The sequence below is a fragment of the Piliocolobus tephrosceles genome, chromosome 4 (assembly GCF_002776525.5).
Source record: "Piliocolobus tephrosceles isolate RC106 chromosome 4, ASM277652v3, whole genome shotgun sequence".
Classification (NCBI taxonomy): domain Eukaryota; kingdom Metazoa; phylum Chordata; class Mammalia; order Primates; family Cercopithecidae; genus Piliocolobus; species Piliocolobus tephrosceles.
This window is the reverse complement of record NC_045437.1, coordinates 53,448,165-53,475,472: the sequence shown is the minus strand read 5'-3', so window position 1 is coordinate 53,475,472 and position 27,308 is coordinate 53,448,165. Positions and strand designations below refer to the sequence as shown.

Sequence of the window (27,308 nt, the reverse complement as noted above, 5' to 3'; positions counted from 1 at the left end):
CATAAAGGTGGGAAAGAGCAAATTTTTTTTATATTGTTGTATAAACGTACTGTCTTCCTGGAAGGATACATAGGACACCAGTAACACTGGAACACCAGTTCCCCATGAGAAAGAGAAACAGCTAGGGAACAGCTACCCATGTATAATTCTATCTATTATTCATATATACACATACTTCAATTTATCCTACATTTTTTAAAAAGGGGAAAGTTTCACGTTACCAAATCCATTTAGGTCAGGCACCGTGGCTCACACCTGTAATCACAGCACTTTGGGACACCAAGGCAAGGACTGCTTGAGGTCAGGAGTTCAAGACCAGCCTGGGCAACACAGTGAGACCCTGTCTCTACAAAAAAATAAAAAACTGAGGTGGGAGGATCACTTGAGCCCAGGAGGTTGAGGTTGCTATGAGCCATGATTGTGCCACTGCACTCTCACTTGGGTGACAGAGTGAGAACCTGCCTCAAAAAAAAAATTTTCAATTACATATAGAAAAATTATTCACAGGCCAGGCACAGTGGCTCATGCCTGTAATCCCAGCACTTTGGGAGGCCAAGGTGGGTGGATCACAAGGTCAGGAGATCAAGACCATCCTGGCTAACACAGTGAAACCTCATCTCTACTAAAAATACAAAAAATTAGCCGGGCATGGTGGCGGGCGCCTATAGTCCCAGCTACTTGGGAGGCTGAGGCAGGAGAATACCATGAACCTGGGAGGCGGAGCTTGCAGTGAGCCGAGATTGTGCCACTGCCCTCCAGCCTAGGCGACAGAGCAAGACTCCGACTCAAAAAAAAAAAAAAATTCACAATAGAATTTGATATAAAATAAATGCAACATTTTATAAATGCTGTATTGATACTGTAATAAGTTAAATTTGTTTATAAACTCCAAAGAACCATATTAAAATTTTGTTTAGTTCATTTCAATCCTGTATCTCTGATCCCACCACTATATAAGATTTAAAAGAACTTCCTTATGCTGTTACCGCATTTTTCAAAAAGCACTAATAAAATTCCATTGATTAGCAAACCAAACACAGGTCCGAAAATAAAGTTACTAGATTATTTTGCATCAACTTGGTAAATAATACAGCAAGAAAATATTTCCTCAGTATCTATGAATAGGAATTGTGGTTAACAGCAAAAAGCCCTAGATAGGAAAAAGCTCTTGATTTTACATTTCACAAAATGTCAAAACAGCTTCAAACTTATTACATATAAATCAAACTGTAATCAATCAGATTATATATGTTTATATTGTTATTTATTATTATTATTTTTTTTTTTTTGAGAAAGGGTCTCACTCTTTCTCAAAAAAAAGGGTCAGCCAGGCTGGAAAGTAGTGGCCTGAGCATGGTCACTGCAGCCTTGACCTCCCAAGCTCAAGCAATCCTCCTGCCTCAGACTCCCAAGTAGCTGGTACCACAGGCATGTGCCACTATGCCTGGCTAATTTTTTTTATTATTATTTGTAGAGGTAGGGTCTCACTATGTTGCCCAGGCTGGTCTCAAACTCCAGGGCTCAAGCAATCCTCCCACCTCAGCCTCCCAAAGTGCTGAGATTAAAGGTGTGAGCCACTGTGCCCAGCCTCAGACTAAATTTTAAAAGGCCTAAGAAGACTCATCAAGCAAAAGAAACTGTGATACATTTTTACATGTCAGTTATTTCACAATATCGGATTTTTTATTTTTTATTTTTCAGATGGAGTCTCACTCTTTGTCGCCCAGGCTGGAATGTAGTAGCACAATCTCGGCTCACTGCAACCTCTGCCTCCTGGGTTCAAGTGATTCTCCTGCCTCAGCCTCCTGAGTAACTGGGATTAACAGGCCCACACCACAGTGCCTGGCTACTTTTTGTATTATTAGTAGAGACAGGGTTTGGCCATGTTGGCCAGGCTAGTCTCGAACTCCTGACCTCAAGTGATCAGCCCACTTCAGCCTCCCAAAGTGCTTCCCAGGCACTTTGGGCTTTACAGACCTGTGCCACCGTGCCTAGCCATATCAGATTTTTATGTTACTGTTTTCTCTAATGATAAAAACCATGTAATTATCAACTTGTTCACAAGCACAAGGCCATTTTACACAGTATTAGCATTATATACTTCAACTTTTTTTTTTTTTTAATTGATCTTCCTTCAGGTGACAGGTATTTATTGCAGGCCCACTGTGTAGTGGGCACTGGACTTGGGAACATTACAAAGATAAATAAAACAGGTTGAGTCTACCAATATGGAGATGGTTGACTAATTTATAGAATATTCTTTATTTATTTATTTATTTATTATACTTTAAGTTCTAGGGTACATGTGCATAACGTTCAGGTTTGTTACATATGTATACTTGTGCCATGTTGGTGTGCTGCACCCATCAACTCGTCAGCACCCATCAATTCATCATTTATATCAGGTATAACTCCCCAATGCAATCCCTCCCCCCTCCCCCCGCCCCATGAGAGGCCCCAGTGTGTGAGTCCAAGTGAACTCATTGTTCAGTTCCCACCTATGAGTGAGAACATGCGGTGTTTGGTTTTCTCTTCTTGTGATAGTTTGCTAAGAATGATGGTTTCCAGCTGCATCCATGTCCCTACAAAGGACGCAAACTCATCCTTTTCAACTTTTTGTTGTTGTTGTTGTTGAGACAGAGTCTCGCTCTGTCGCCCAGGCTGGAGTGCAGTGGCCAGATCTCAGCTCACTGCAAGCTCCCCCTCCCGGGTTCCCGCCATTCTCCTGTCTCAGCCTCCCGAGAAGCTGGGACTACAGGCGCCGCCACCTCGCCCAGCTAGGTTTTTGTAGTTTTTAGTAGAGACGGGGTTTCACCGGGTTAGCCAGGATGGTCTCGATCTCCTGACCTCGTGATCCGTCCGTCTCGGCCTCCCAAAGTGCTGGGATTACAGGCTTGAGCCACCGCACCCGGCCGTACTTCAACTTTTACCTTCCAATAAATACTTACTGTTTTCATCTATACAAATGACAAGTGAGGTTATTTTCAGTTTATACCCCTATAGCTACCACAAATTATGGCATGAAGATTTTGTCAGAAAGGGCTATTTTATTGCACAGTTCAGGAACATTTTACATGTTAATATGAAAATGAACAAGGTGAGCCTCTGATGTATCAAATTTTGTGCTGTAACAAACTGGAGTTACATCAGGCTTTGGTACACTTTTGAGACTGTAAGGCAAACAGGGTAACAAAAAAATAGGTACTGCAATGACACCCCTTCCAATTACGAAATAAAACTTAAACTTCAAGTTAATTCACAAAGTACTCTGCAAGTATTCTCTACTTAGCAAAAGCACAATTCAATAAATAAAATCGGGCCGGGCGCGGTGGCTCAAGCCTGTAATCCCAGCACTTTGGGAGGCCGAGACGGGCGGATCACGAGGTCAGGAGATCGAGACCATCCTGGCTAACACGGTGAAACCCCGTCTCTACTAAAAAAATACAAAAAAACTAGCCGGGCGAGGTGGCGGGCGCCTGTAGTCCCAGCTACTCAGGAGGCTGAGGCAGGAGAATGGCGTGAACCCGGGAGGCGGAGCTTGCAGTGAGCTGAGATCCGGCCACTGCACTCCAGCCCGGGCTACAGAGCGAGACTCCGTCTCAAAAAAAAAAAAAAAAAAAAAATAAATAAATAAATAAATAAATAAATAAATAAAATCTCCATCACACAACATGCCTAATAACGAGGGCTCTTTTGCGTATCAGATATGCTGTGCGCCTGTAGAATAACTTCATTACTACCTAAAGGTCATCTGAATCACACGACCACCAATACTGACTGATACTAAATTGTGGGAAGAAATGTCTCACTTGCTGTCATACAAAACCAACATTAACTGAATAATCATAGGTGTCTATTTTTCAAGATGTTACAAGAACTTCATGTTACCCTGTTTAGTAATTATTAACCCTGGTTGCATATTAAAATAACTTACGGGCATTCCTAAAATCTACTGATGTTGTCAACCTCATCAGAACTGGAGGAGGAGTGCATCAGTAGTGTACTAAAAATCTTCAGTGATCCTAATATGTAGCCAGGAATGAGAATTATCAATCTCTTAGATTAGAGATGCTCTCGAAGGTTACTCTATAAACCAATGAGATCAGTTCTCCCCGCCAGATCTCTCCGTGCACAACAGTGGTAAGGAAAAATGAGTGCCACATATTTCAAATGATTTTTTAGCAAATTCATTCTGGAGCATTTATACATGGTAGAATCTCAAACTTCAAGCATAAGGAAATTCATTAACTCTATCGTTAACGCCCAGCTATGACGATGTTGCAGACTTCTGAAAAGTGTTAATAGACTGTACTACTAACAGGAGAGAGGGCAGCTCAGCCAGTAACAGATGTCTCATTACAAACGGAGTACAATAGGGAAAAGCATAGACTTTAAAGCCGGTCAACCCGGGGCTCTGCCACACACTGTGTTTACCTAAACCTGGGTTTCCTCCCTGTAAAATGGGAATTAACATCTACTTCATAGTAGATATTAACGAGCTAAAACACCTAACGTAGTATGTAGTTACGATGATGATGGGTCAATTTATAATACTAAGCTAACTAATGCCTGTTGAGTTTAACTAAAAGCAGAGGACCTGGAGAAAAGACCGGTCTAGGTCACTGGCCCGCAAGCTCCTTTTCGTAAATGTTCCGATGATGACATGTCATAAGCAGAAGACCAGGCAATTTCAGGCCATAGGAGAGAAAGGATGCAGAGGAGAGGACAAGACTTGTAAAGCCAAAAGGGGCCCAGAGGCCGCGCATCCCACCCATCGAAGCCTGGGCCGTGGCGATGCAGCCAGGTCTCCAGGATGAACCGAAGGGAGGCCAATGGTGGAGAACAGAGCACGCAAGGTCCCTCACCTTCACTACAGCTGTCCCCCGGCTGCCCTGCCGGCCACTGTCTACTCCCGCTCCAAGCTTGTTTACAACCAGAGTAGCCATCCTCGTAGGAGTAGCGCCACAGATGCAGCCTTCAGAGTCCTCAACTGAGAGGCGGGGTTAAGCCACCTACCCAGAGGCCTCTGCGCACGCCACCGGCGCACAGGCGCAGTAGGAAACAGGGCCCCGCTTATCAGACTCCTACTCCTCCTCCCTGCAGTCGTGGGGTGCTTCGTTGCACAGCCTCGCGCATGGGCACTTTTGTTATTTTTCATTACGTAGTCTGTAACTGCTGGAGGAAAGACAAGAAAAAAAAAAAAAAAGAAGGGATAAAACAGAATTCAAGTTTTGGGGTGAAACTCCAGCGCCTTTTATGATTTTTCTTCTGGAATCGCAAACCAACCAGGGTGTAAACTGAGGGCGGTGAGGGGATACGAGCATCAACCTGCATGCAACGCGATTTTCGTATAAACTACAAATCCCAGCATGCCACTCTCTCTTTTATTTATTTATTTTTTTTAAACTCCAGCAAAGTTGGCCTTTGGAGGCCGCGTACTGTAACCGAGGGGTGGTTTCTTTTCCTGAAGTCGCGATGTGCGATAGCAGATGGAAAACAAAGTGTTTTATGCATACGTTTATATGATAAAAGAAATGGACTTGGTGAGAAGAAGCCAGTCTGTAAAGAACATAGTAAGAAAATTTCAGGTACCACCACCGGAGAGAAGTTGAAAGTGCGTTTGACTTCTGGTCTTGCCAAACGCGAGATTTTCGGTTTCCTTCCGGGCCAAGTTGAACCTGTCCAGCCCCCGTAGGCCGTGGGTCAAAAGTGCCGGTCAAAATGGAAGTGAATCCCCCTAAACAGGAGCACCTGCTGGCGCTGAAAGGTAAACTTTTGCGAACCTGAGTACCCGTTTTCTGTTTTTTTCCCTTCCCTATTTATCGAAGCCTTTGCCATGTAGGCCTCAGCCTTCTTAAACACTGTCAGTGCTCGCCCTCCTGCTCTGTCCTTTGGCGCCAGGCGGGAGGAAGCGATTTCGCCTGGATGCGTTTTAGGTTTATGGGCTCCTTTCTAGAATGAAATAGATACCTGGTAAATCACTCTTTCTGATATATGCTGCTTCAGTCTCGAGATTTTAGCCGCAGAAGCTGACGTCCCGCTCCTACCGTGGAGATCTCTGTGAACTAAGGTGAATTACAGCGGGCATGTAAAGTGCTTTTTCCTTCTGTCTCTCGTTTCTTCCTGTGGCACTGACGAAGTTATCAGGCTTCAGTTTACCCTGTAAAATTAGTATTGCATAACAGTAGTGCAAAGAATTTAGCAATACATAGTAATACAATATATAACTTAGATTTATTAAAAACAAACTGCAGTTTACTTCAAAGCACTGTGTATGTGGGAAATATGCCCGAGATCTAATGTCAACTCTCATTTTTTGTACACAGCCATTTTGAGTAAGTTTGGTGATTTAATTAGATCATTATTTAGGAAAAAAGAGCAGGTTTTTTTTTTTTAGGACAGTTTTTTTTTTTTTAATGCCTATTTTATGGAAACCGTTTATTTGAAATCTTTTCAGCTTTATTTTATTTTTTACTACAACAAATGCGCTTTTTGTTTCTTGGATGCTCTAACACGTGGTTAACAATGACTTATTGAATGAGCTGAGGAAATGCTCAATAAACATTTGGGTTCAGTTGAATTGCACTTATTTTACTTGTGGCATCCATTTTGAGGAACACATCCTTCCTATTATGATGTAGTCATCAGACATTCTAGAAGCTCATCAGTCTCATATAATGATGCCTGTGTTAGCGAGATTGTGTCTTACTGTGGAACTTTGTAATGTTAAGTTATACAGTGATGGGACCTGTAAGCTTAACCTGAGCAAATGATCTAGGTTAAAATGGAGACTAAAATGGATTGTTACTCGTGGAGAAGAGGGAAAAGAAGAAAAGCAACTAATTGTCATGTTTTTTATATCGCGATCTCACTTCAAGTATGTGGAATAAATATTAATTCTCAGAGTTTAAGCCACTTTTCCAAGATCACATAGCTAGTAAGTGATTGAGGCAGTGTTTCAACGCAAGGCCTACCTCTTTCTTTCCAAGAGTCCATGTTGCCTCCTAATGAATGAAACGGCATTCTCAGAGATAATTCCTCTACCAACTACTCTGATGGGAATTTGGAACAGTTCTATTAGCTGCTACGTGTGATTTATACAAATTAGAAGCTATTAAAAACAGGTAAATTCCAGCTGGGCGCGGTAGCTCACGCCTGTAACCCCAGCACTTTGGGAGGCCGAGGCGGGTGATCACGAGGTCAGGAGATTGAGACCATCCTGGCTAACACTGTGAAACCCCGTCTCTACTAAAAATACAAAAAATTAGCCTGGCTTGGTGACAGGCGCCTGTAGTCCCAGCTACTAGGGAGGCTGAGGCAGGAGAATGGGGTGAACCCGGGAGGTGGAGCTTGCAGTGACCTGAGATCGCGCCACTGCACCCTAGCCTAGGTGACAGAGGGAGAGACTCCATCTCATAAAACAAACAAACAAACAAACAAAAAGTTAAATTCCAGTGATACAGAGACTGCCACTGAGAATTTTTAGTTTTCTGTTATTCTTTGTTTTCTAACGTAAAGGATACCTAAGAAAGAATATTTCAGCAGCCTAAGCCAGGCGTGGTGGCTCACGCCTGTAATAGCACTTTGGGAGGCCGAGGCTGGCAGATCACTTGAGGTCAGGAGTTTGAGACCAGCCTGGCCAACATGGCGAAAACCCGTCTATACTAAAAATACAAAAATTAGCCAGGTATGGTGGTGGACATCTGTAATCCCAGCTACTCAGGAGACTGAGGCAGGAGAATCACTTTAACCTGGGAGGCAGAGGCTGCAGTGAGCTGAGATTGTGCCACTGCACTCCAGCCTGGGTGACAGAGTGAGACCCTGTCTCAAAAAAAAAAAGAATAAACAGCCTAAACTGGCAAGTGCTTTAAAATTGACTGATAGTTTCAACTTTATTAAACATCTGTGGTACCATCTTCTAGTTAACCCGTTTTTCTAGTTGATCAACAGTTTTCACAGCATTTCAATTTACTGATGTTGGATGCCAAATGTATCAATTTAAGTGGTCATTTAGGTTCACTTTATCTTTTAATATGTAAAATGTTAAAGATAATATTTTGTTATTCTTGGTTGGGTGAGGTGGCTGATCACTTGAGGTCAAGAGTTCGAGACCAGCCTAGCCAATATTATGAAACCCGGTCTCTGCTGAAAATACAAAAATGCCAGGCGTGATGGTGTGCACCAGTGGTCCCAGCTACTCAGGAGGCTGAGGCATAAGAATCACTTGAACCCTGGAGGCGAAGGTTGCTGTAAGCCAAGATCGTACCTCTCCACTCCAACCTGGGCGACAGAGTGAGAATCTGTCTCAAAAAAAAAAAAAAATTGTCTCTTGAGTATAACACTGATTGACTTTAGACAAGAGAATTTCTCAATGCCATATTTTACAATGTGAAAGTGTAAGGAACAGGGAAGAAAAACATGAGTGCATTATTCTTGAAAGAATATGTGATAACATTTAGATCCATATTTAAAATTATGGATGTTAAAGATCACAATTATTTATGAATTTGAGAGTTGTCAGATCTGTTAGTGGGCAGTATCAGTAGGTAAAAAGAATCATGAAATTAGTTATTCTTCTGACTCTTTAGAATTGGACAGTGATTCTATTGTGACATCATGACAAGAGTCCATACTCATGGTTATCCTAGCAGTGGGAGAACCCTCATCAAGTAATTCTCTAATGATTTTTGGGGAGAAGTGATTCAACTTATTTTTTTCTGCAGTTAAGATGTGAGAAAGCCTGTTTTATGGCTCTTACAGCTTTGGGTCTGATTAGGAAGCCTAACTTGCAGATATTGGAAGGCTCCATTCTTAAGCCTATGTACCATATGCTGGAATTTATTATCAGTGACTTAATTTGGGGCAACTTGAGGACTTCTGTGCTCTAAGAGAAAAAAATAGGAGTCCAGACTTCTTGTTCTCCTCCAAATTGGAATTCAAAAGCCGTGGTATTAGGGTCCCCATGCTGTTTAATTGCCTGAATTATGAGGAGAAGACAGTGTCACAAAACTGGTTCTTAGCCTGGTTAAACCTTATTAGCAAAGCTAAACCATATGCATGATTTTAGTTTTTACTATAGAGAATGACATGAAATCATCAAATATTCTATCTATATATTTGTTTGGTGGAATCCATATAATTTTTTTTTTTTGAGATGGAGTCTTGCCCTGTCACCCAGGCTGGAGTGCAATGGGAGTGCAGTGGCGCGATCTCAGTTCACTGCAAACCTCCACCTCCCTGGTTCAAGTAATTCTGCCTTAGCCTCCTGAGTAGCTGGGATTACAGGCACACGCCACCGCGGCTGGCTGTTTTTTGTATCTTTAGTAGAGATGGGGTTTCACCATGTTGGCCAGGCTGGTCTCAAACTCCTGACCTCGTGATCTGCCCACCTTGGCCCCCATAAAGTGCTGGGATTACAGGTGAGCCACCGCACCTGGCAGATCTATATAATTTTAAGTATAAAATGATTAATTTTCTTCCAGACAGATTAGATTTTTTTTTTTCTTTTTTTTCTTTTTAATGAGATGAAGTCTTGCTCTGTCGCCCAGGCTGAGTGGCATGTTCTCAGCTCACTGCAACCTCTGGCTCTCAGGTTCAGGCTATTCTCCTGCCTCAGCTTCCCTAGTAGCTGGGACTACAGGCATGCACCACCACACCCCACTAATTGTTTTTTATATTTTGAGTAGAGACAGGTTTTTACCATGTTGGATTAGAATTTACAGTGATTTTATTGTCCTCACTTCAGTTGCCTCAAATTTTTAAATATTACATTTTTTGTTAATTATCTTCATATGAAAACAATATTTTAAGATTCATGTACTCTTTGTTTCTGCTAAAGTTTTAAGACTATTGTTACTTAATGTATTAATATCGATACTTAAGTCCTTTATATCTGTTGAGTTAAACGTGTTGACTACTAGCATTTTTAGGCTGGAAGTGATTTTATAGGGCATCTAATTCAGATTCCTTATTTTGGTAAGAGAAAGAAATTTCAGGTTTGTAGATTACATTCACATTTACCAAAAGGACTTTGGTAAAATGCCATATTGGGATTGGCTTTTGGTTTTTGTTTTTCCTTTTCCCCCTGCCTTATTTGTAGGCAGGATATCCCTACCATATCTTATTATTTGCAATACTTCTACTTTAGGTCCTGTTTCCCTCTGATTTGGCAAGAGAGACAATCTTGCATTGATAAATTTACATTCTAGCTCTGAGGAGTTCAGCTAAGAAATTTTTCTCATCACTAAGAGTAACTGGATTACTGCAGAATGACTACAGAAGTAATACTACATTATCGACCATATGAGAGTGATCCCACACAACTGCCAAAAATTGTGGAAAAAGCAATTCAAGACTTTCCTACTCGTCCGCTATCAAGATTTATACCTTGGTTTCCATATGATGGGTCCAAGCTTCCACTCAGACCTAAAAGATCACCACCTGTGATTTCTCGAGAGGCAGCTGAAGATGTGAAACAGTACTTAACCATTTCAGAACATGATGCTAAGTCACACAGTTATGATTGCACAGTAGATCTATTGGAGTTTCAACCTTGTTTGAAAAAGCAGCATTTAACCTCGTCACACACATTGAAGGAACAGACTAATTCTGGAAATCTGGGTAAACAATCAGAAAAGGGAAAACAGCACAACAGGAGATCTTGGAGTATTTCCCTTCCCAGCAATAATTGTACTGAAAAGATTTCTCCTTTGTCTAAAAAATTGCAAGATAGTTTAAAGGCACTAAATTTACACTCACTTTATAGAGCAAGATGGACAATAGAACACACTATTTGTAACAGCCAAACTCTGGAAGACATTTGGACAAAACTCAATCAAATTATTAGGCACAATGAACTTCCATCTTGTAATGCTACAATTCAGAGGCATTTAGGCCAAATATGGGTGTTCTGTGATATTATGTATTGTGAATATGTGGGAAGTCTTCTTAAAGGAAGATTAGCTCTTACTGGAAAAATTAATTTATTTGTGCATAAATATGGTGTTATTTTTAGTATGTAATGATTCCACTGATTGTCAAAAAGAATATTCTGAATGAAATGAATATGGATTGAAATAGATGAAATAATTTTTACAGATTTTTAAATTTTTAATGGCTTTTTAGAATTCCTAGGCTTGTCAATTAAGTCAAGAACTTTCTGAGTTCTACTTATTAGCAGCCTTTTAAATGTGATAAATTATTGTTTACACTGAATATGAAGGTAAAAATGTTCTGTGTGCCTTTTGTTTTGTTACAAACTGTGATTGAATTAAATAGTCTTATGAATTAAGTTGTATGGTTTGGATTTTGGTTAATCTCTAAAATCTAATTTTACTGTAGTTTTTTCTTTACTCACCTCAAGTGTAATTTTTTAAAAAATAAAACTCAAAACAGTTCTCTTTGGAATGCTATTTATGTGGCATGAATGTAGTTCAAAGTGGGAGACCAGTCTAGATTTGTAATGATGTTTCCAAATATATGTAATAATAATTGATAGGCTGTTTTCAAACAAAGATACAAAATGTATACTTTGCCTAAAACTATAATGTATCTTTAATACTATAAACTGTTTTGAAGGAAAGTATCAAATGTTGAATAAGGGATCAAATTATTGTCTATTTCTTCTAATACAGATAATTCAGTATTAATGATAGTTAGTGCTAATTATTACTTGGCTGATGATTAGAGTCATTGTAGGTTCCCCATAAGCATAATCTTGTAATTGGTTTTACACATCACCTCATAAAAATGCTTAAAGGGATTAAAACAATAAAAGTTTTGTACAAGCATGTATATTTGTTTAACATATTTAAATGCCTACTTTGCACTAGGTGGTAGGATATATTAGGGAAGGAGACAGACATGGACCTTGCCCTCACGCAGCTTACGTGTCGTTACTACTATTAAACACACCAGCTCCCTAAGAAAAATAAGAGTGCACTTACTAGGAATATAGACATGTTTACCTTAAAGCACAGTGCCTATCATGGTAGGAGCTTGATAATGCATGATAAATGTTCCCTTCAGAGGGATTCTTCATAGCCTGAGATGGCTGAGGTTGCTTACAATGGAAGTCCACTAATTTTGTTTTTCTTTCTAACTTTTATTTTAGGTTCAAGGGGTACATGTGCAGATTTGTGATATGGGTAAATTGTGTGCCACAGGGGTTTGGTGTACAAATAGTTTTGTCACCCAGGTAATCGGCATAATACCCAATAGGTATTTTTTTAGTCCTCATCCCCCTGTCACCTTCCACCCTCAAATAGGCCTCAGTGTCTATTGTTCTCTTCTTTGTGTCCATGTATACTCATTGTTTATCTCTCACTTATGAGAATATGTGGTATTTGGTTTTCTGTTCCTGCGTAAATTAGCTTAGGATAATGGCCTGCAGTTGCATCTGTGTTGCTGCAAAGGCCATAATCTGAAAATATGAAGAAAAAAGTTGCTTTTAATACCAGTTTGGGATCGCTTTATTTTTAATGGAGGATCATTTTTTACACACCATCTCATCCCTGCAAACTACAGGAATCATGAAAAATTAAGCTTTATAGGATTTTTGTTTATAATAGAAATTTGAACCTATAATAAGCAAATATGTTAGCTACACATTTGGGTGAACTCCAGGGCACTAAAAAAAAAAAAATACGTTTTAGGATTCCCTTGAGACTATTTTTTCTTTATTCAGATTTCTTTTCTAATGAAATGAAAATAATAATGAGGAAGAAATAGAAAACACCAACTGGTACTAAAAAGTGAACTTACCAGCCTGGGCAACATAGTGAAACCCCATCTCTACAAAAAATACAGAAATTAACCGGGCATGGTAGCATGTGACAGTAGTCCCAGCCTCTTGGTGGGCAGGGGGAAGGGGTGCGTCTGAGGCAGGAGGATCGCTTGAGCTCAGGAGGTCAAGACTGCAATCATCCATGATCATGCCACTGTAGTCCAACCTGGGTAACAAAGTGAGACCCTGTCTCAAAAAAAATAAGTGATTTTAGCTGTGGGAGAAACTGCCTCCTCTGTATCACTTTCAAGGGCACCTTTTTATCTGTTTTCAGGGCACTTTTTTTATCTGTTTTCTTAGTTAAAAATAAGAGTGAAGGTTGGAAACGCCTCCCCATATTCATCTGTAGCTGATTGATACTCTTTTTGGAATAGATTCCTACTTTGAAATCCCATGGGATATTTCTGGTAAGGCATGACATTCCAGGTTTATGGCTCCAGGCTTATAATTAGTAATTATTATAGAGAATTATTTTTTAACAGAGTGAAATCACCAGGGTTCAAATCTAGATTCTACCACTTATCTACTAATATAGTCCTTTGTATGCGAATTACCCTCTGTAGGCATTGTCAATGCCCTATCTGTATATTGGGATTAATGTAATACCAACTTAGAGAGTACTTATGAGAATTAAATGTGTTCAGCTTGTAAAATATTTAGCATAATGCCTGGCGCTAGTAAATGCTCAGTAAATGCTAGCGATACAAAGTAACTTCAGAAATTTTAAGGGTAGCATGTGTTGACTATGTCAAAAGCCAGCTGCTTAATATAGCGGGTTATTATTGGCCTCAGTTTCTGAAACTTACACTTTCAAAATAATGTCAGTTATTTAGGGACTTTCATGAACTGCTCATTATTTTATTCAGGGAAGATCTGAATAGCAGAACCTACACCAAATATGGATGCTACAAAACTGGACGTAGTACATAAGAGCCTAGACCTCATGGAGTTTGGAAAGGAGTCAAGGTACCATGAGAGAAACAGAATGACCCGTTAACTTTTTTTCTGAAAAAGATGACATTTAAGCTGAAACCAGAATGAGAAAGCCACTAAATCTGATATGAATACCATAGTTGGTTAATTAGTAGTTGGGTGGTGCATTTTTACATATGCTAGAACACTACTTATATTCTGAATCGACCATGTAGGTCTATAGTCTTTATAGTATTTTGGCTTTGATTTGAAGGAATACTTTTTTTTTTTTGAGGTGGAGTCTTGCTCTGTTGCCCAGGCTGGAGTGCAGTTGGTGCCATCTTGGCTCACTGCAAGCTCCGCCTCCTGGATTCACCCCATTCTCCTGCCTCAGCCTCCCGAGTAGCTGGGACTACTGGCACCCGCCACCACGCCCAGCTAATTTTTGTATTTTGTTTAGTAGAGACAGAGTTTCACCATGTTAGCCAGGATGATCTCGGTCTCCTGACCTCGTGATCCACCCGCCTTGGCCTCCCAAAGTGCTGGGATTACAGACATGAGCCACCACGCCCGGCGAGACTTGATAATAAACTAGCCCTCTGTGATTCATTTTCTGAAAATTTTTACAAGTTTTTATGATTTTTAAATTTTATGTTTTTGTTTTTATTTTGATGTGGTCAAATGACACTCTAGAAGAAACTGAAAAAGATTTTTTAAAAAATTATAGAGTGTTTACTCTCATTAGACTATATTTAATATTCTATTTCAATTTTTTTTACTTTTCTGTGGCTTAATTTTTGTCTGTTTAATTTATATTTAAAATGAATTTTTTAGTTAAATTTTATTTTCCCAGATAGCTAACCATTTGTCTTTGCACCTTATAATGAAAAATCCTTTTACTAATTGATTTTTTAACTTTTAATCCCTTGATTTTTTTTTTTTTTTTTTGTCAAGAGATTTTGTTTTTAAATCTCTCTCCCAACTATTTATTTTTCTTTTTCTTTTTTTTTTTTTTTTTTTTGAGATGGAGTCTCGCTCTGTCGCCCGGGCTGGAGTGCAGTGCCGCGATCTCAGCTCACTGCAGCCTCCACCTCCCGGGTTCATGCCATTCTCCTGCCTCAGCCTCCTGAGTAGCTAGGACTACAAGTGCCCACCACCACACCCATCTAATTTTTTGTATTTTTAGTAGAGACGGGGTTTCACCGTGTTAGCCAGGATGGTCTCGATCTCGTGATCCGCCCACCTCGGCCTCCCAAAAGTGCTGGGATTACAGGTGTGAGCCACCATGCCCAGCCACTCCCAGCTGTTTCTTTATATAAGTATATCCTATCTTTTTTTTGAAAAACTACTATATCGGTATGGTCTTATATTAATAAGCCGATTAGTTGATTACGGATTTAAATATATAGTACTTTACAATATATAGTAAATTCAGTTCTTCCTCTTTTTTTTTCTCCATTAATTTCCTTAGCTTATTTTCATCTATTTGTTTCTTTAGATAAACTTTAAACACATTCTGTCATGTGCAAAAATAAATCTTAGTTTTGGTTACATTTATATAAACCTTTATGTTAACTGACATTTTTATAATTTCTACACAGATTTAATATTATTTAAACACTTGGCTGGGCATGGTGGCTCATGCCTGTAATCCCAGCACTTTGGGAGGCCAAGGTAGGCAGATCACTCGAGGTCAGGAGTTCGAGACCAGCCTGGCCAACATGGGAATACCCTGTCTCTATTAAAACTACAAAAAATAGTAGTAATAACCAGGCATGGTGGTGCATTCCTGTAATCCCAACTACTTGGGAGGCTGAGGCAGGAGAATCGCTTGAACCTGGAAGGCAGAGGTTGCAGTGAGCCAAGATTGCGCCACTACACTCCAGCCTGGGTGACAGAGTAAGGCTCTGTCTCAAAACAAAAAAAACACTTAATTGAGCTTCCAGTGTTAATATTTTGTTGATATTGTTGCGAAGTCACTTAGACTTTTTTTAAAGCCTTATGATCCTAATATTCTTTAAGCTTTAAAAATTTTATTTTCCAGTTTTTCTATAAGGAATGTATATTGTATTTATATTTACTTTTTATAATTCATAGGTTGTAAATAAATGGTTCTTATATAAGATTCTTTTGTAACATTAAAATTCTTAATAAATCACTGATATGTGATAACCTTAGGAAGTATGTAGTATTATGTTTAAGAAGTATTTAGGTTATATTTTATGTTAGTATAAAATGGATGAATATCATACACTAGACTTTAGAATATTAACCCTAAACAGTATTAATGTTTTGTTTTCTTTTACTTTTTTACTTCACAGTGATGCGGCTGACTAAGCCTACTTTATTCACCAATATCCCAGTAACATGTGAAGAGAAAGACTTACCTGGTATGGCACATGCTTTCCTCTATTTGCACCTAGGGAAAAGTTGAAACCTGAATTGGCTACATTAACTTGGACTAAGCCTAGCCCTGTAAATTTTATGCTAACCATTTGCTGGATTCTTTGTTGCCTGTTTTTGTATCATGTAAAAGGTGGCCATCTGAGTAACAGGCCTTACTTATACTCTACAAGTCCAAATTATGTTGATATCGTATGGCAATATGAGACTTAGAGTTTAAGATACATTCATATTCATAATACTATTAAAATTGCCTTCATCCTCAAGTGTTGCGTCAGTGTATATATTAGCATTCCCTTTGTTTAGAATTGTTGGGGCTTTGTCTAGTATATTTTCTATCTCATGACGTACATTTTTCTTTGTTTCTAAAGTGTCCATTCCCTGTGAGATCAGAATTTTTTTGACATGCTTTGTTGTATTAAAATCTAGAAGTTAGACTTTTTAAATATCATTTTTGTCAAGAGGTTGTTTTTTAAAATATCTCTCCTAGTTCTTTATGTAAGTAAAAGTTATTTAAAAGGTAGATGTTAGAATTTTATGTTTTTCTCTTCATTCAGGAGATCTCTTTAACCAACTGATGAGAGATGATCCTTCAACTGTTAATGGTGCAGAAGTTTTAATGTTGGGAGAAATGCTGACTTTACCACAAAATTTTGGGTAAGAATGACATATTCACATAAGAAACCTTGTAAAGCCATTACAAATTATGGTTTCAAAAAAGAACTATGGGATGGGGAAACGTTCATGATACATTTCCTTTTTTTTTTTTTTTTTTTTTTTCCTGAGATGGAGTCTCACACTGGTGCCCAGGCTGGAGTGCAGTGGTACCATCTCTGCTCGGTGCAGCCTCCACCCACTGGGTTCAAGCCATTCTCCAGTCTCAGCCTCCCCAGTAGCTAGGACTACAGGTGCACACACTGCCCTGGCTAATTTTTGTGTTTTTAGTAGAGACCGTGTTTCACTATGTTAGCCAGGCTGACCTTGAACTCCTGATCTCAGGTGATCCACCCACCTCAGCCTCCCAAAGTGTGCTGGGATTACAGGCGTGAGCCACCACGCCTAGCACATGATACATTTGGGGGCAAGAAGATTATTAAAAAAATCATACTATGTGATTATGCCTTTCTGTTTTTTAAAAAAAAGATATATACCAAAAGAAAATGTTAATAGTGGTTCCTAGGATAATAGAATTTTTACTTTCTTCTTTAGATCCTACTATATTTTTAATGGCCATATACTCTTTTAACTACTAATGTAAATGTCTTTTTCAGAAGCCACTCTGTTTTTTGCCTCATAGTCCTCTCCCAAAATGAGTTATCAGACTTGTCAGCTAATTAGGAACTCTAAATTTATTTCTTCTATTATTCTTAGCTGTATTATTATTCTAGATTAATAATAAGGTAGAAGCCTCTGGTTCCACTCTGTTTGTAACAGACAGAATTTGAGACAAAAGGATATTTTACAGATTGTTTTTATAGTTTTACAGAATGTGGTCATTGACTAGCATCTTGAAAAACTGTAAAAAATATAAAACTATGTAAGATAAAACTGCTGGTGATTTTTATTGAGATAACTTAGGAAATAAAATAAATTGGTAAAAATACCCCAATAGCAATAACTTAGAACTCTTCTAGATTCAGGGAATAAGTTATTGCAAGAATGGAAACTTGGCTTTCTCTAACCTATTCAAATACAAATCCTGACTTTAGCATAGATCTAATTTCAGTGAGTCTTATCTCTAGTGAGGCTAGCATTTTGTACAGTAAAGGCCAAATATATCATGTTTTATAGATTACATCCATATTTTGATTTGCACTAGGTAATGAATGAGTGGCCTAGTGTGAACAAAGGAATGTTGAAACAATATTTCACCAGATTTCTATCCTTTAGTAAATGCTTCTCCATTTGAAGTCCTTAGTGATTCTCAAACAGAATATCTAATGTAAAACCTGAATGGGACCAGATGCGGTGGCTCATGCCTATAATCCCAGCACTCTGAGAGGCCGAGGCGGGCGGATCATGAGGTCAGGAGATCGAGACCATCATGGCTAAAACGGTGAAACCCCATCTCTACTAAACATACAAAAAATTAGCTGGGCATGGTGGCAGGCACCTGTAGTCTCAGCTACTTGAGAGGCTGAGGCAGGAGAATGGGGTGAACCTGGGAGATGGAGCTTACAGTGAGCTAAGATCGCGCCACTGCACTCCAGCCTGGACGACAGAGCGAGACTCAGTCTCAGAAAAAAAAAAAAGAAACCTGAATAGATTTCTGCCTAAATAAATACTTGTTTTATTTTACAGGAATATATTTTTGGGAGAGACCTTTTCCAGTTATATCAGCGTTCATAATGATAGCAATCAAGTTGTAAAAGACATATTGGTAAAAGTAAGTAACATTCTTACTTGGGATGTATTTTACTCTTTAACAAAGGTTTTTTTTTAGGCCAGGCATGGTGGCTCATGCCTGTAATCCCAGCAGTTTAGGAGGCTGAGGCAGGTGGATCACCTGAGGTCAGAAGTTCAAGACCAACCTGGCCGACGTGGTGAAACCCCATCTCTACTAAAAATACAAAAATGAGCCGGGTGTGGTGGTGCACACCTGCAGTCCCAGCTACTCGGCAGGCTAAGGCAGGAGAGGCTAAGGCTTGAACCCGGGAGGTGAAGGTTGCACTGAGCCAAGATCATGCCACTGCACTCCAGCCTGGGTGACAGAGTTAGACTCCATCTCAAATAAAAGAAAAGAAAGAAAAAGAAAAAAGGTTTTTTTATATCTGTTATGTTGTTGGCCCTTCATTAAATGCATGTTTGATACAATAATTTTTAATTGTCATTAACAAGCACTAATGAATGCCTAAAGTTACAAAGTATTATGCTAGGCATGAAACTATTTTTCCTATTCAACAAGGTTTGTGATTGCTTGGGTGAGAAAATGTACTAGTCAAAGGTAAACAGCAGTTTAGCATTTGTTAATGTATGTCATTAACATAGAGGAGGAAAGATCACTGGAGATTATATCAGTCAGGAAGGTTTCTTAGGGAAGAGGGAAATCGAAGAGGATCTTGAAAGAATGGGAGAATACAGATAACAAGGCAAGGGAGACATGGTAATCAGAGGCAGAGACATAGCGATACACATGTGTTCTTTTAACAGGGAACATATTTCACTTGGTAAGAGGAGGTAAGGTGGTACAGAGGAATAGTAACTGTATTAGTCTATTTTCATGCTGCTGATAAAGTCCTACCCAAGACTGGGCAATTTACCAAAGAAAGAGGTTTAATGGACTTACAGTTCCATGTGACTGAGGACAATCATGGCGGAAGGCAAGGAGGAGCAAGTCATGTCTCACGTGGATGGCAGCGGGCAAAGAGAGAGAGCTTGTGCGGGGAAACTCCCGTTTTTCAAACCATTAGATCTCAGCCTGTCGTAGTGACTCATGCCTGTAATCCCAGCACTTTGGGAGGCTGAGGCGGGCAGATCACTTGAGGTCAGGAGTTCAAGACCATCCTGCCCAATGTGGTGAAACACCATTTCTACTAAAAATACAAAAATTATTTCTACTAAAAATACAAAAATTAGCCAGGAGGGGTGGCATGTGCCTGTAATCCCAGCTACCTGGGAAGCTGAGGCAGTAGAATCACTTGAACCTGGGAGGCTGAGGTTGCAGTGAGCCGAGACTGTGCCACTGCACTCCTGGCTGACTGGGTGACACAGCAACACTCCATCCCCCCAAAAATAAAAATACATAAAACCATCAGATCTCATGAGACTTACTGACTGTCATGAGAATAGCACAGAAAAGACCCACCCCGTGATTCAGTTATCTCCCACCAGGCCCCTCCCATAATACATGGGAATTACGGGAGCCACAAGATGAGATTTGGGTGGGGTCACAGAGCCAAACCATATCAGTAGCCTTACAGTAGAGCATCTTGAAAGTAGGCTAAAGTTTTATTTAATCTTTCTTGAAAAATTATTTTTTAAAACAGGCAAAAAAATTAATTAATTAAAGTAAAAAAACCAGGCCCGGAACAGTGGTTCATACCTGGAATCCCAACAATTTGGGAGGCTGAGGCAGAAGGATTGCTTGAGGCCAGGAGTTCAAGACCAGCCTGGGAAACATAACGAGACCCCCATCTCTACAAACAATTTAAAAAGTAGTTGAGCATGCTGGCACACACCATTGGTCCCAGCTACTTATGAAGCTGAAGCGGGAGGATTGTTTAAACCCAGGAGTTTGAGGCTGCAGTGAGTTTTGCCTGGGCACTCCAGCATGGGCTATAGAACAAGACCCTGTCTCTGAAAAAAATTAAATAAAAACAGCAGGCATTTGGCTTTTGAGCACTCTTTGTGTTGGAAAGACTGATACGAGCACATTGTATGGGATGCTTTGTAGAAAATGAAACGAAACAGTTAGACGACCCTTGAAACAGTGTAGAAATTAAAAGATAGAATATGCTAACTCAGCTAACAACCTGAAATTTCTTCAAAAGAAAAAGTGCGAAAAGAAGGTGAAAATTCACAGTATGTGGGGAAGAAGTTGTAAAACCTATCTTAGAGTGATGAATTCAGGTAATTGGAGTATTGCCAGAAAGGACCTCTAATTAGAATGAGTTCAAAAATGATCATAGAGTTTTAAAGTTAACAAGGACGTTAGAGAACAGACTCAACTTCCAGAAACTAGATGCAAATTTGTGCATACACATACACATATTTGTCATATATGGATGCGGTCTCTGCCTTTCATTAAATTAGGGGTTGACAAACTATAGCCTAAAGACCGAATTTCATCTGTTGTCTGTTTTTATAAGGCTTTTGAACTAAGAATGGTTTTCACATTTTCAAATTATTGAAAATAATAATTTGTGATATGTGAAAATTACATGAAATTCAAATTTCAGGCCAGCTGTGGTGGCTCATACCTATAATCCCAGTGCTTTGGGAGCCAAGGCAGGAAGATTGCTTCAGGCTAAGAGTTTGAGCCCAACCTACACAGCATTGCAAGGCACCGCCTCTGCAAACAAACAAAAAAGAAATTCAAATGTCAGTGTTCATAAATAAAGTTTTATTGACACACAGCCATACTCATTTGTTTATGTATTATCTGTGGCTGATTTTCAGCTACCACAGCAGTTGTATAGTTGAAACATAGATTGTATGGCCTCCGAAATCTAAAATATTTGCTAATGACTCCAGAGAAAAAGTTTGCCAGCCTCTGCATTTGATTGTGAAAAGATCTGATTTTCAAAAGTTTGAGAACATAACTTTTGTCTTTCTACATTGTAAATATTGAATTTCTTGGCAATTCAGTAAATACTGGCAATTCAGTAAATTCAGTAAATGTTGAATTTATTTTTATAAGATAGATTAATAAAATAGCAAAGGCATATACTTTAAGATGTCAGTACTATTATAAAGATCAAAGAATACAGTAGTATGCATGTTCTAAAACATGATTTTATATTTCATGCCTTTATTCACTTTTATAATAACAGTAATTATTAGTACTGTGCAGTACTCACCAGGGGTCTTCTTAGGCTCAACTAGACATTCAGACTCGTGATATATAAAAGGCTATTTTTCTTTTACTTTTTTTTTTGAGACAGTATCTAGTTCTGTCACCCAAGCTGGAGTGCAGTAGCATGATCATAGCTCACTGTAGCCTCAAACTCATGGGCTCAAGGGATCCTACTGCCTTAGCCTCCTGAGTAACTTGGACTGCAGTGTTGTGACACTATCCCTATCTAATTTTTTAATAGTTTTTAGAGACAAGGTCTCGCTATGTTGCTCAAGCAGGTCTTAAACTCCTGAACTCAAGCAATCCTCCCGCCTCAGCCTCCCAAAGTGCTGGGATTGTGTACACATGTGAGTCACCGCACCTGGCCAGATAAGCTAATTATGACATCAGAATCACTTAAGAGGATATAGGTCATGAAGCACAGCATGATATTGACCTTGTTTGTGTGAGTGTTGTCTTTTTATCAGGTTTTAGATGTCAGTATTATGATTGCTTAATAAAAGATTTCGAACATTTTCCCAATATTTTCAGTGCTTTGGAACAATATGTGCATCAGGCTAAACTCAGTGGCTCATGGCTATAATCCAGCACTTTGGGAGACCAAGGCAGGAGGAGGCCTTGAATCCAGGAGGCTCCCCAGGACTCACCTGGGGAATATAATGATCAACGTCCCTACAAAAAAAAAAATTTAAAATTCTCTGGCCACGGTGGCACATACTTGTATTCCTAGCTACTTGGGAGGCTGAGGCATGAGGATCACTTGAACTCATGAATTTGAGGCTGCAGTAAGCTATGATTATGCCACTGCATTCTAGCCTGGATGACAGGGCAATACCCTGTCTGAGAAAACAAAACAAAACAAATACAGAGAACTGTGGATCATTTAGATTACCTATTCTTTGAAGGATTTATAGAATTCCCTGCAAAATCATATGAGCTAGTTCTTTTCTTTTTTAAAATGGGGAAACTCCCTGATAACATTTTTTCTTTTTTTTCCCTATGGATACTAGTATGTTTAAGCAGTTCACCTCTAAGGGTGTCAGTTTTGTTAAGCTGTTTTTTTCTAGGAAATAATCCATTTCATTTCATGTAGAGTTTCCCATTTATCTGCATAGAGGTCTGTAAAGTAGGATCTTAAAATTTTCTTCTGTTGGCAGGGTGTAGTGGCTCATGCCTGTAATTCCAGCACTTTGGGAGGCCGAGGCAGGTGGATCACCTGAGGTCAGGAGTTAGAGACCAGCCTGACAAAAATGGTGAAACCTCATCTCTACTAAAAATACAAAAATCAGTGGGGCGTGGTCACAGGCGCCTGTAATCCCAGCTTCTTGGGAGGCGGGAGAATCGCTTGAACTCAGGAGGCGGAGATTGTGATGAGCTGAGATTGCGCCACTGTACTCCAGCCTGGGCGACAGAGTGAGACTCCATCTAAAAAAAAAAAAGCAAAAAAAAAATTTCTTCTGTTGCAATATTTTCCCCTAGTCATTTCTTAGGTTTGATTTTTTCTTGATTAAATTAGCTAGCTCTTGGTTTGTGTATTTTAACTTCAAAAAAAAAAAAAAATCCAAGACTTAAAAAATTATTTATATCCAATATGTTTCTATTCTCTATTAATTTGTGCTTTTATTTCTTTTATTATGCTTCTGTTTATTTACTTTATTTTTCTACCAATTTTTAGCTAGGAATTTTATTATTTTATTTTGATTCTTTGATTTATATTGATAAAAGTTAATTTTCCTGTGATTCAGGAGAGATTCTGAATATTCAAATGCATAGCATTTTTATTCTCAATGCTTTTGATTTTAAGAGGTGAGGTTTCACTCTGTTGCCCAGGCTGGTGCAATCATAGATCACTGTAGCCTCCACCTCCAAGGCTCAAGCGATCCTCCCATCTTAGCCTCCTGAGTTGCTGTAACTGCAGTTGCATACCACCACACCTGGCTAATTATTTTTTATTTTTTAGAGACAGCATCTCGCTTTGTTGCCCAATGTAGTGAGACCAAATTTAAAAATAAATTAAAAATTAAAAATTGATGGTGGAAGGAAGAGCTGATGCCTACTGTACAATGATGAAGAGGTAGTAACAGTGTTGAACATCCCGAACACCATATCTTACATTAAGACAAGATAATAAGTATGAAAATACTTTGCAGAATTGCCCAAATTAAAAACCTTTTTTATATTTTTGTCATTACTTTTTAAAGAATTCTATAATTTCATTTGTATTTCACCTTCTACCCAAGGGTTGTTTAAATGGAAAAGCTTTTTAGGGGGAAAGGCTTATTTTTTTTTCTATTTTAATTGTTGTTAGTAATTTATAGTTTTATTACATTCCAATCAGTGTTGTTCTTGTAATATTTCAGCTTATGGAGCTTACTGATGATGTCTTATGACCCAATATTGATTTTTTATGAATTTTCCATGTGTACTTGAGAAGAATGTATATGCTTTATTATTATTGAGAAGAATGTATATGCTTTATTATGTAAAGCTATAGATAGATAAATATTCATAAGAGCAGTTTTATCAATTGTGTTGTTTAGGGCTAGATTCTATATCTTTATTTATTGTCAACTTCATCTGTCTTATACTAAGAGTGCATGTTTGTCTCTTATTACTAGTGTATTTCTATTTACATCTTCTAAAATCTCATATATTTTGCTTTATAAAGGCTATGCTGTTTCGGCCGGGCGCGGTGGCTCACGCCTGTAATCCCAGCACTTTTGGAGGCCGAGGTGGGCGGATCACAAGGAGATCTAGACCATCCTGGCTAACACGGTGAAACGCCACCTCTACTAAAAATACAAAAATTAGCTGGGTGTGGTAGCGGGCGCCTGTAGTCTCAGCTACTTGGGAGGCTGAGGCAGGAGAAAGACGTGAACCTGGGAGGCAGAGCTTGCAGTGAGCTGACATCACACCACTGCACTCCAGCCTGGGTGACAAAGCAAGATTCCATCTCCAAAAAAAAAAAAAACGAAAAAAAAAAAAAAGACTATGCTGTTTCGTGCATATTTATAATTATTGTTAGTCATTGTGAATTGTGGCTTTTAATATTAAAAATATTCAAGTAGATTGCTCAGGAAGATTTTGTGGGTACAATATTCTCTGAGCCCTTGTTCAAAGGTGTTTTTCAATATTTGAAGTTCAGTTTGGCTAAATTTAAAATCTTTTCTTTACATTTTTATTTCCATATGTTTTTTGAAAATGCTACTCCTTTATTGCTCAGCTGTGTATGTTGTTTTTGAGAGGATTGAAGCCAGTCTAATTCTCTTGCCTTGTAAGTTATTTCATGATTTTTCCTGGAGGTCCTGGTGATTTTTTTTCTGTATGTTTCAAAATCTTTGGGTGTGATTTCCCTGATTCCAAGTAGACCCTTTCAATGTGGGTCTGCAACCTCCACCTCCTGTGTTCAAGTGATTCTCCTGCCTCAGCCTCCCAAGTAGCTGGAATTACAGGAACATGCCACCGTGTCTGGCCAATTATACCAAATTCTTGGTGTCCTCTGAAGATATCTGGAGCTTTCACACTTGTGGTATTTTGCTAGCTCTGTTCAGCTTACTTAGAGTTTACCCTAACCTCTTTCCTCTGCCTTTTCAAATCCTACTTATCAAAAGCCGCAGTTATGATTAAAATGACATATAAGACACATAGGAAAACATATTCAACAGAAAACCAGTGGGTTCAATTATTTCTTTTTTTCTCTAATTTCAAAAATGTTTAAGAATTTATATCTGGGTGCAGTGGCTCACGCCTGTATTCCCAGCACTTTGGGAGCCCAAGGCAGCAGATCACTTGAGACCAGAAGTTTGAGACCAGCCTAGCCAAGATGGTGAAACCCCGTCTCTGCTAAAAATACAAAATTTAGCCAGCCTTAGTGACACTTGCCTGTAATTCCAGCTACTGGGGAGGCTGAGGCAGGAGAATCACTTGAACCTGGGAGGTAGAGGTTGCAGTGAACCAAGATAGTGCCACTGCACTCCAACCTGGGTGACAGAGCGAGACTCCGCCTCAAAAAAAAAAGTGTTTAAGAATTTTTAGGTCTGGGAGCGGTGGCTCATGCCTGTAATCTCAGCACTTTGGGAGGCTGAGGCAGGCAGATCACCTAAGGCCAGGAGTTCAAGACCAGCCTGGCCAACATGGTGAAACTCCGTCTCTACTAAAAATACAAAAAATTAGCTGGACATGATGATGGGTGCCTGTAATCGCAGCTACTTGGGAGGCTGAGGCAGGAGAATTGCTTGAACCTAGGAGGCTGAGGTTGCAGTCAGCCGAGATCATGCCATTGCACTCCAGCCTGGGCAAGAAGAGTAAAACACTGTCTTTTTTAAAAAAAAAAAAAGAATTTTGAATCTTAGCTTTCTTACTTATGATTTGTAAAACCTTGGGAAACTTGTTACTTTTCTGTGCCTTGGTTTCATTATCTATGAAATGGGGATAATACTAATATCTACTTCAGGATATGGGGATTAAATGAGTAATATGCTTAGAACAGGGCCTTGCACATAATAGGTACCAAATAAATGTGAACTACTATTGTTTTATAACTGAGTATAACAAAATACACAGCACTAATAAATAGCACATTTCAGAGTGACTAACATAAGATTATTGGCTTAGAATTAACTGCAAAACTGTTTTTTAAAAGAAACAAAAACTTAAAAGAATCCTAGCTCTCATGTAAAAACCTCCACTAATTCCCATGACCTAATGTGATCTTTGCTTTCCCTCACTTTTTTTGCCTTGAAAGTTTTATCATAAATTTATCCATTGATTCAAATATTGATTAATTGCCTACTATGTGCCAGGCACCGTGCTATAGTGGTGAGCAAGAGAAGACAAGGTTCCTGCCTCCATAGACTTTTCTGGTAGGGGAGACAGAAAGAAACAGGTAAACAAAGTCATAAATAAGGTAATTATAGATTGTGATAAATGTTACAAAGGAAGCAAAAGTTGAATGTGATAGAAAGTAATTGAGATAAGGGAGGGAGGGTAGTTTTAAGACAGAGTGATAAATGTTCAAAAGGAGAAAAAAGAAATATAATGGAGCATCATCAGGTGGATGGAAAGTGCTACTTTAGATGAGGTAGTGCTTTCTTAGTTGGTGACTTTTTATGTCTTTTTCTAGTTATCTTATAAACTAATTGGTCTCTGACATATAATTTTGTTTTGGACAATTACTTATCTTTTAGTGTTATATACTAGCACATGCATGCATTTGTATTTGTTTTAGTGAAGTCCATCTGAATATATATTTAAAAACCATGTGTTCATACTGGTGCCTCAGATTCCAGTCCACTACCAAAGGCTTCACTGTAGCTTCCCCCCTTTCCTTATTTGTACCTTTTTTCTTTCTCTGAAGGTGAGAAACCTGTCTCTTTTAATCCACAATGTAGTATTTTGTTTTGTCCTAGTATACATATAAAATAGTGAAAAAACACGTGTGTCGTAGCTAGAGTACATTTGTGTACCATTCTTTTTGTCTTTAGCCATAGATTACAGTTAAGATTTTGTTTTCCAAACTAACTTAGATTAGTTCCACTTTTCCCCTTCCCTCTGCCATAGCGCAATTGTGTTCTTCATTTGTAATACAGTTAGGTTCATTTGTTACTGTTTGTATTCCACTTTGGATTCTCCCTAATTCCTGCCTGATTTTATTTATTTATTTATTTATTTATTTATTTATTTATTTATTTATTT

At 38.9% G+C, this 27,308-nt stretch overlaps 3 protein-coding genes across 8 annotated transcripts in view; 2 read left to right on the top strand and 1 right to left on the bottom strand.

The window, feature by feature from the left end:
• TRIM23 (tripartite motif containing 23) overlaps positions 1–5,063 on the bottom strand; it is a 35,832-nt gene extending 30,769 nt beyond the window's left edge. For both annotated transcript variants that reach the window (XM_026455434.1, XM_026455436.2), the window contains exon 1: positions 4,866–5,063. In XM_026455434.1, the coding sequence (XP_026311219.1) occupies positions 4,866–4,946 (81 nt within the window). In that variant the 5' untranslated portion in view covers positions 4,947–5,063. The remainder of the gene's footprint in view (positions 1–4,865) is intronic.
• Positions 5,064–5,630: 567 nt separating this feature from the next.
• Positions 5,631–27,308, top strand: part of TRAPPC13 (trafficking protein particle complex 13) — a 40,180-nt gene continuing 18,502 nt past the window's right edge. For 4 of the 5 annotated variants that reach the window (XM_023210456.2, XM_023210455.2, XM_023210454.2 and 1 more), the window contains exons 1-4: positions 5,631–5,767; positions 16,018–16,086; positions 16,657–16,756; positions 18,401–18,485. In XM_023210456.2, the coding sequence (XP_023066224.1) occupies positions 5,722–5,767; positions 16,018–16,086; positions 16,657–16,756; positions 18,401–18,485 (300 nt within the window). In that variant the 5' untranslated portion in view covers positions 5,631–5,721. Of the gene's footprint in view, positions 5,768–13,650; positions 13,751–16,017; positions 16,087–16,656; positions 16,757–18,400; positions 18,486–27,308 lie in introns of all 5 variants that reach the window. The other variant, XM_023210457.1, reaches the window with a different exon arrangement.
• Positions 5,655–11,396, top strand: SHLD3 (shieldin complex subunit 3). The gene is made up of 2 exons (XM_026455424.1): positions 5,655–5,767; positions 10,148–11,396. The coding sequence occupies exon 2, from the start codon at positions 10,269–10,271 to the stop codon at positions 11,019–11,021; it is 753 nt and encodes a 250-aa protein (XP_026311209.1). The 5' UTR covers positions 5,655–5,767; positions 10,148–10,268; the 3' UTR covers positions 11,022–11,396.

Excerpts from the sequence above, each read along its gene's own strand:
- SHLD3 (XM_026455424.1), top strand. The coding sequence starts at position 10,269 with ATGACTACAGAAGTAATACTACATTATCGACCATATGAGAGTGATCCC.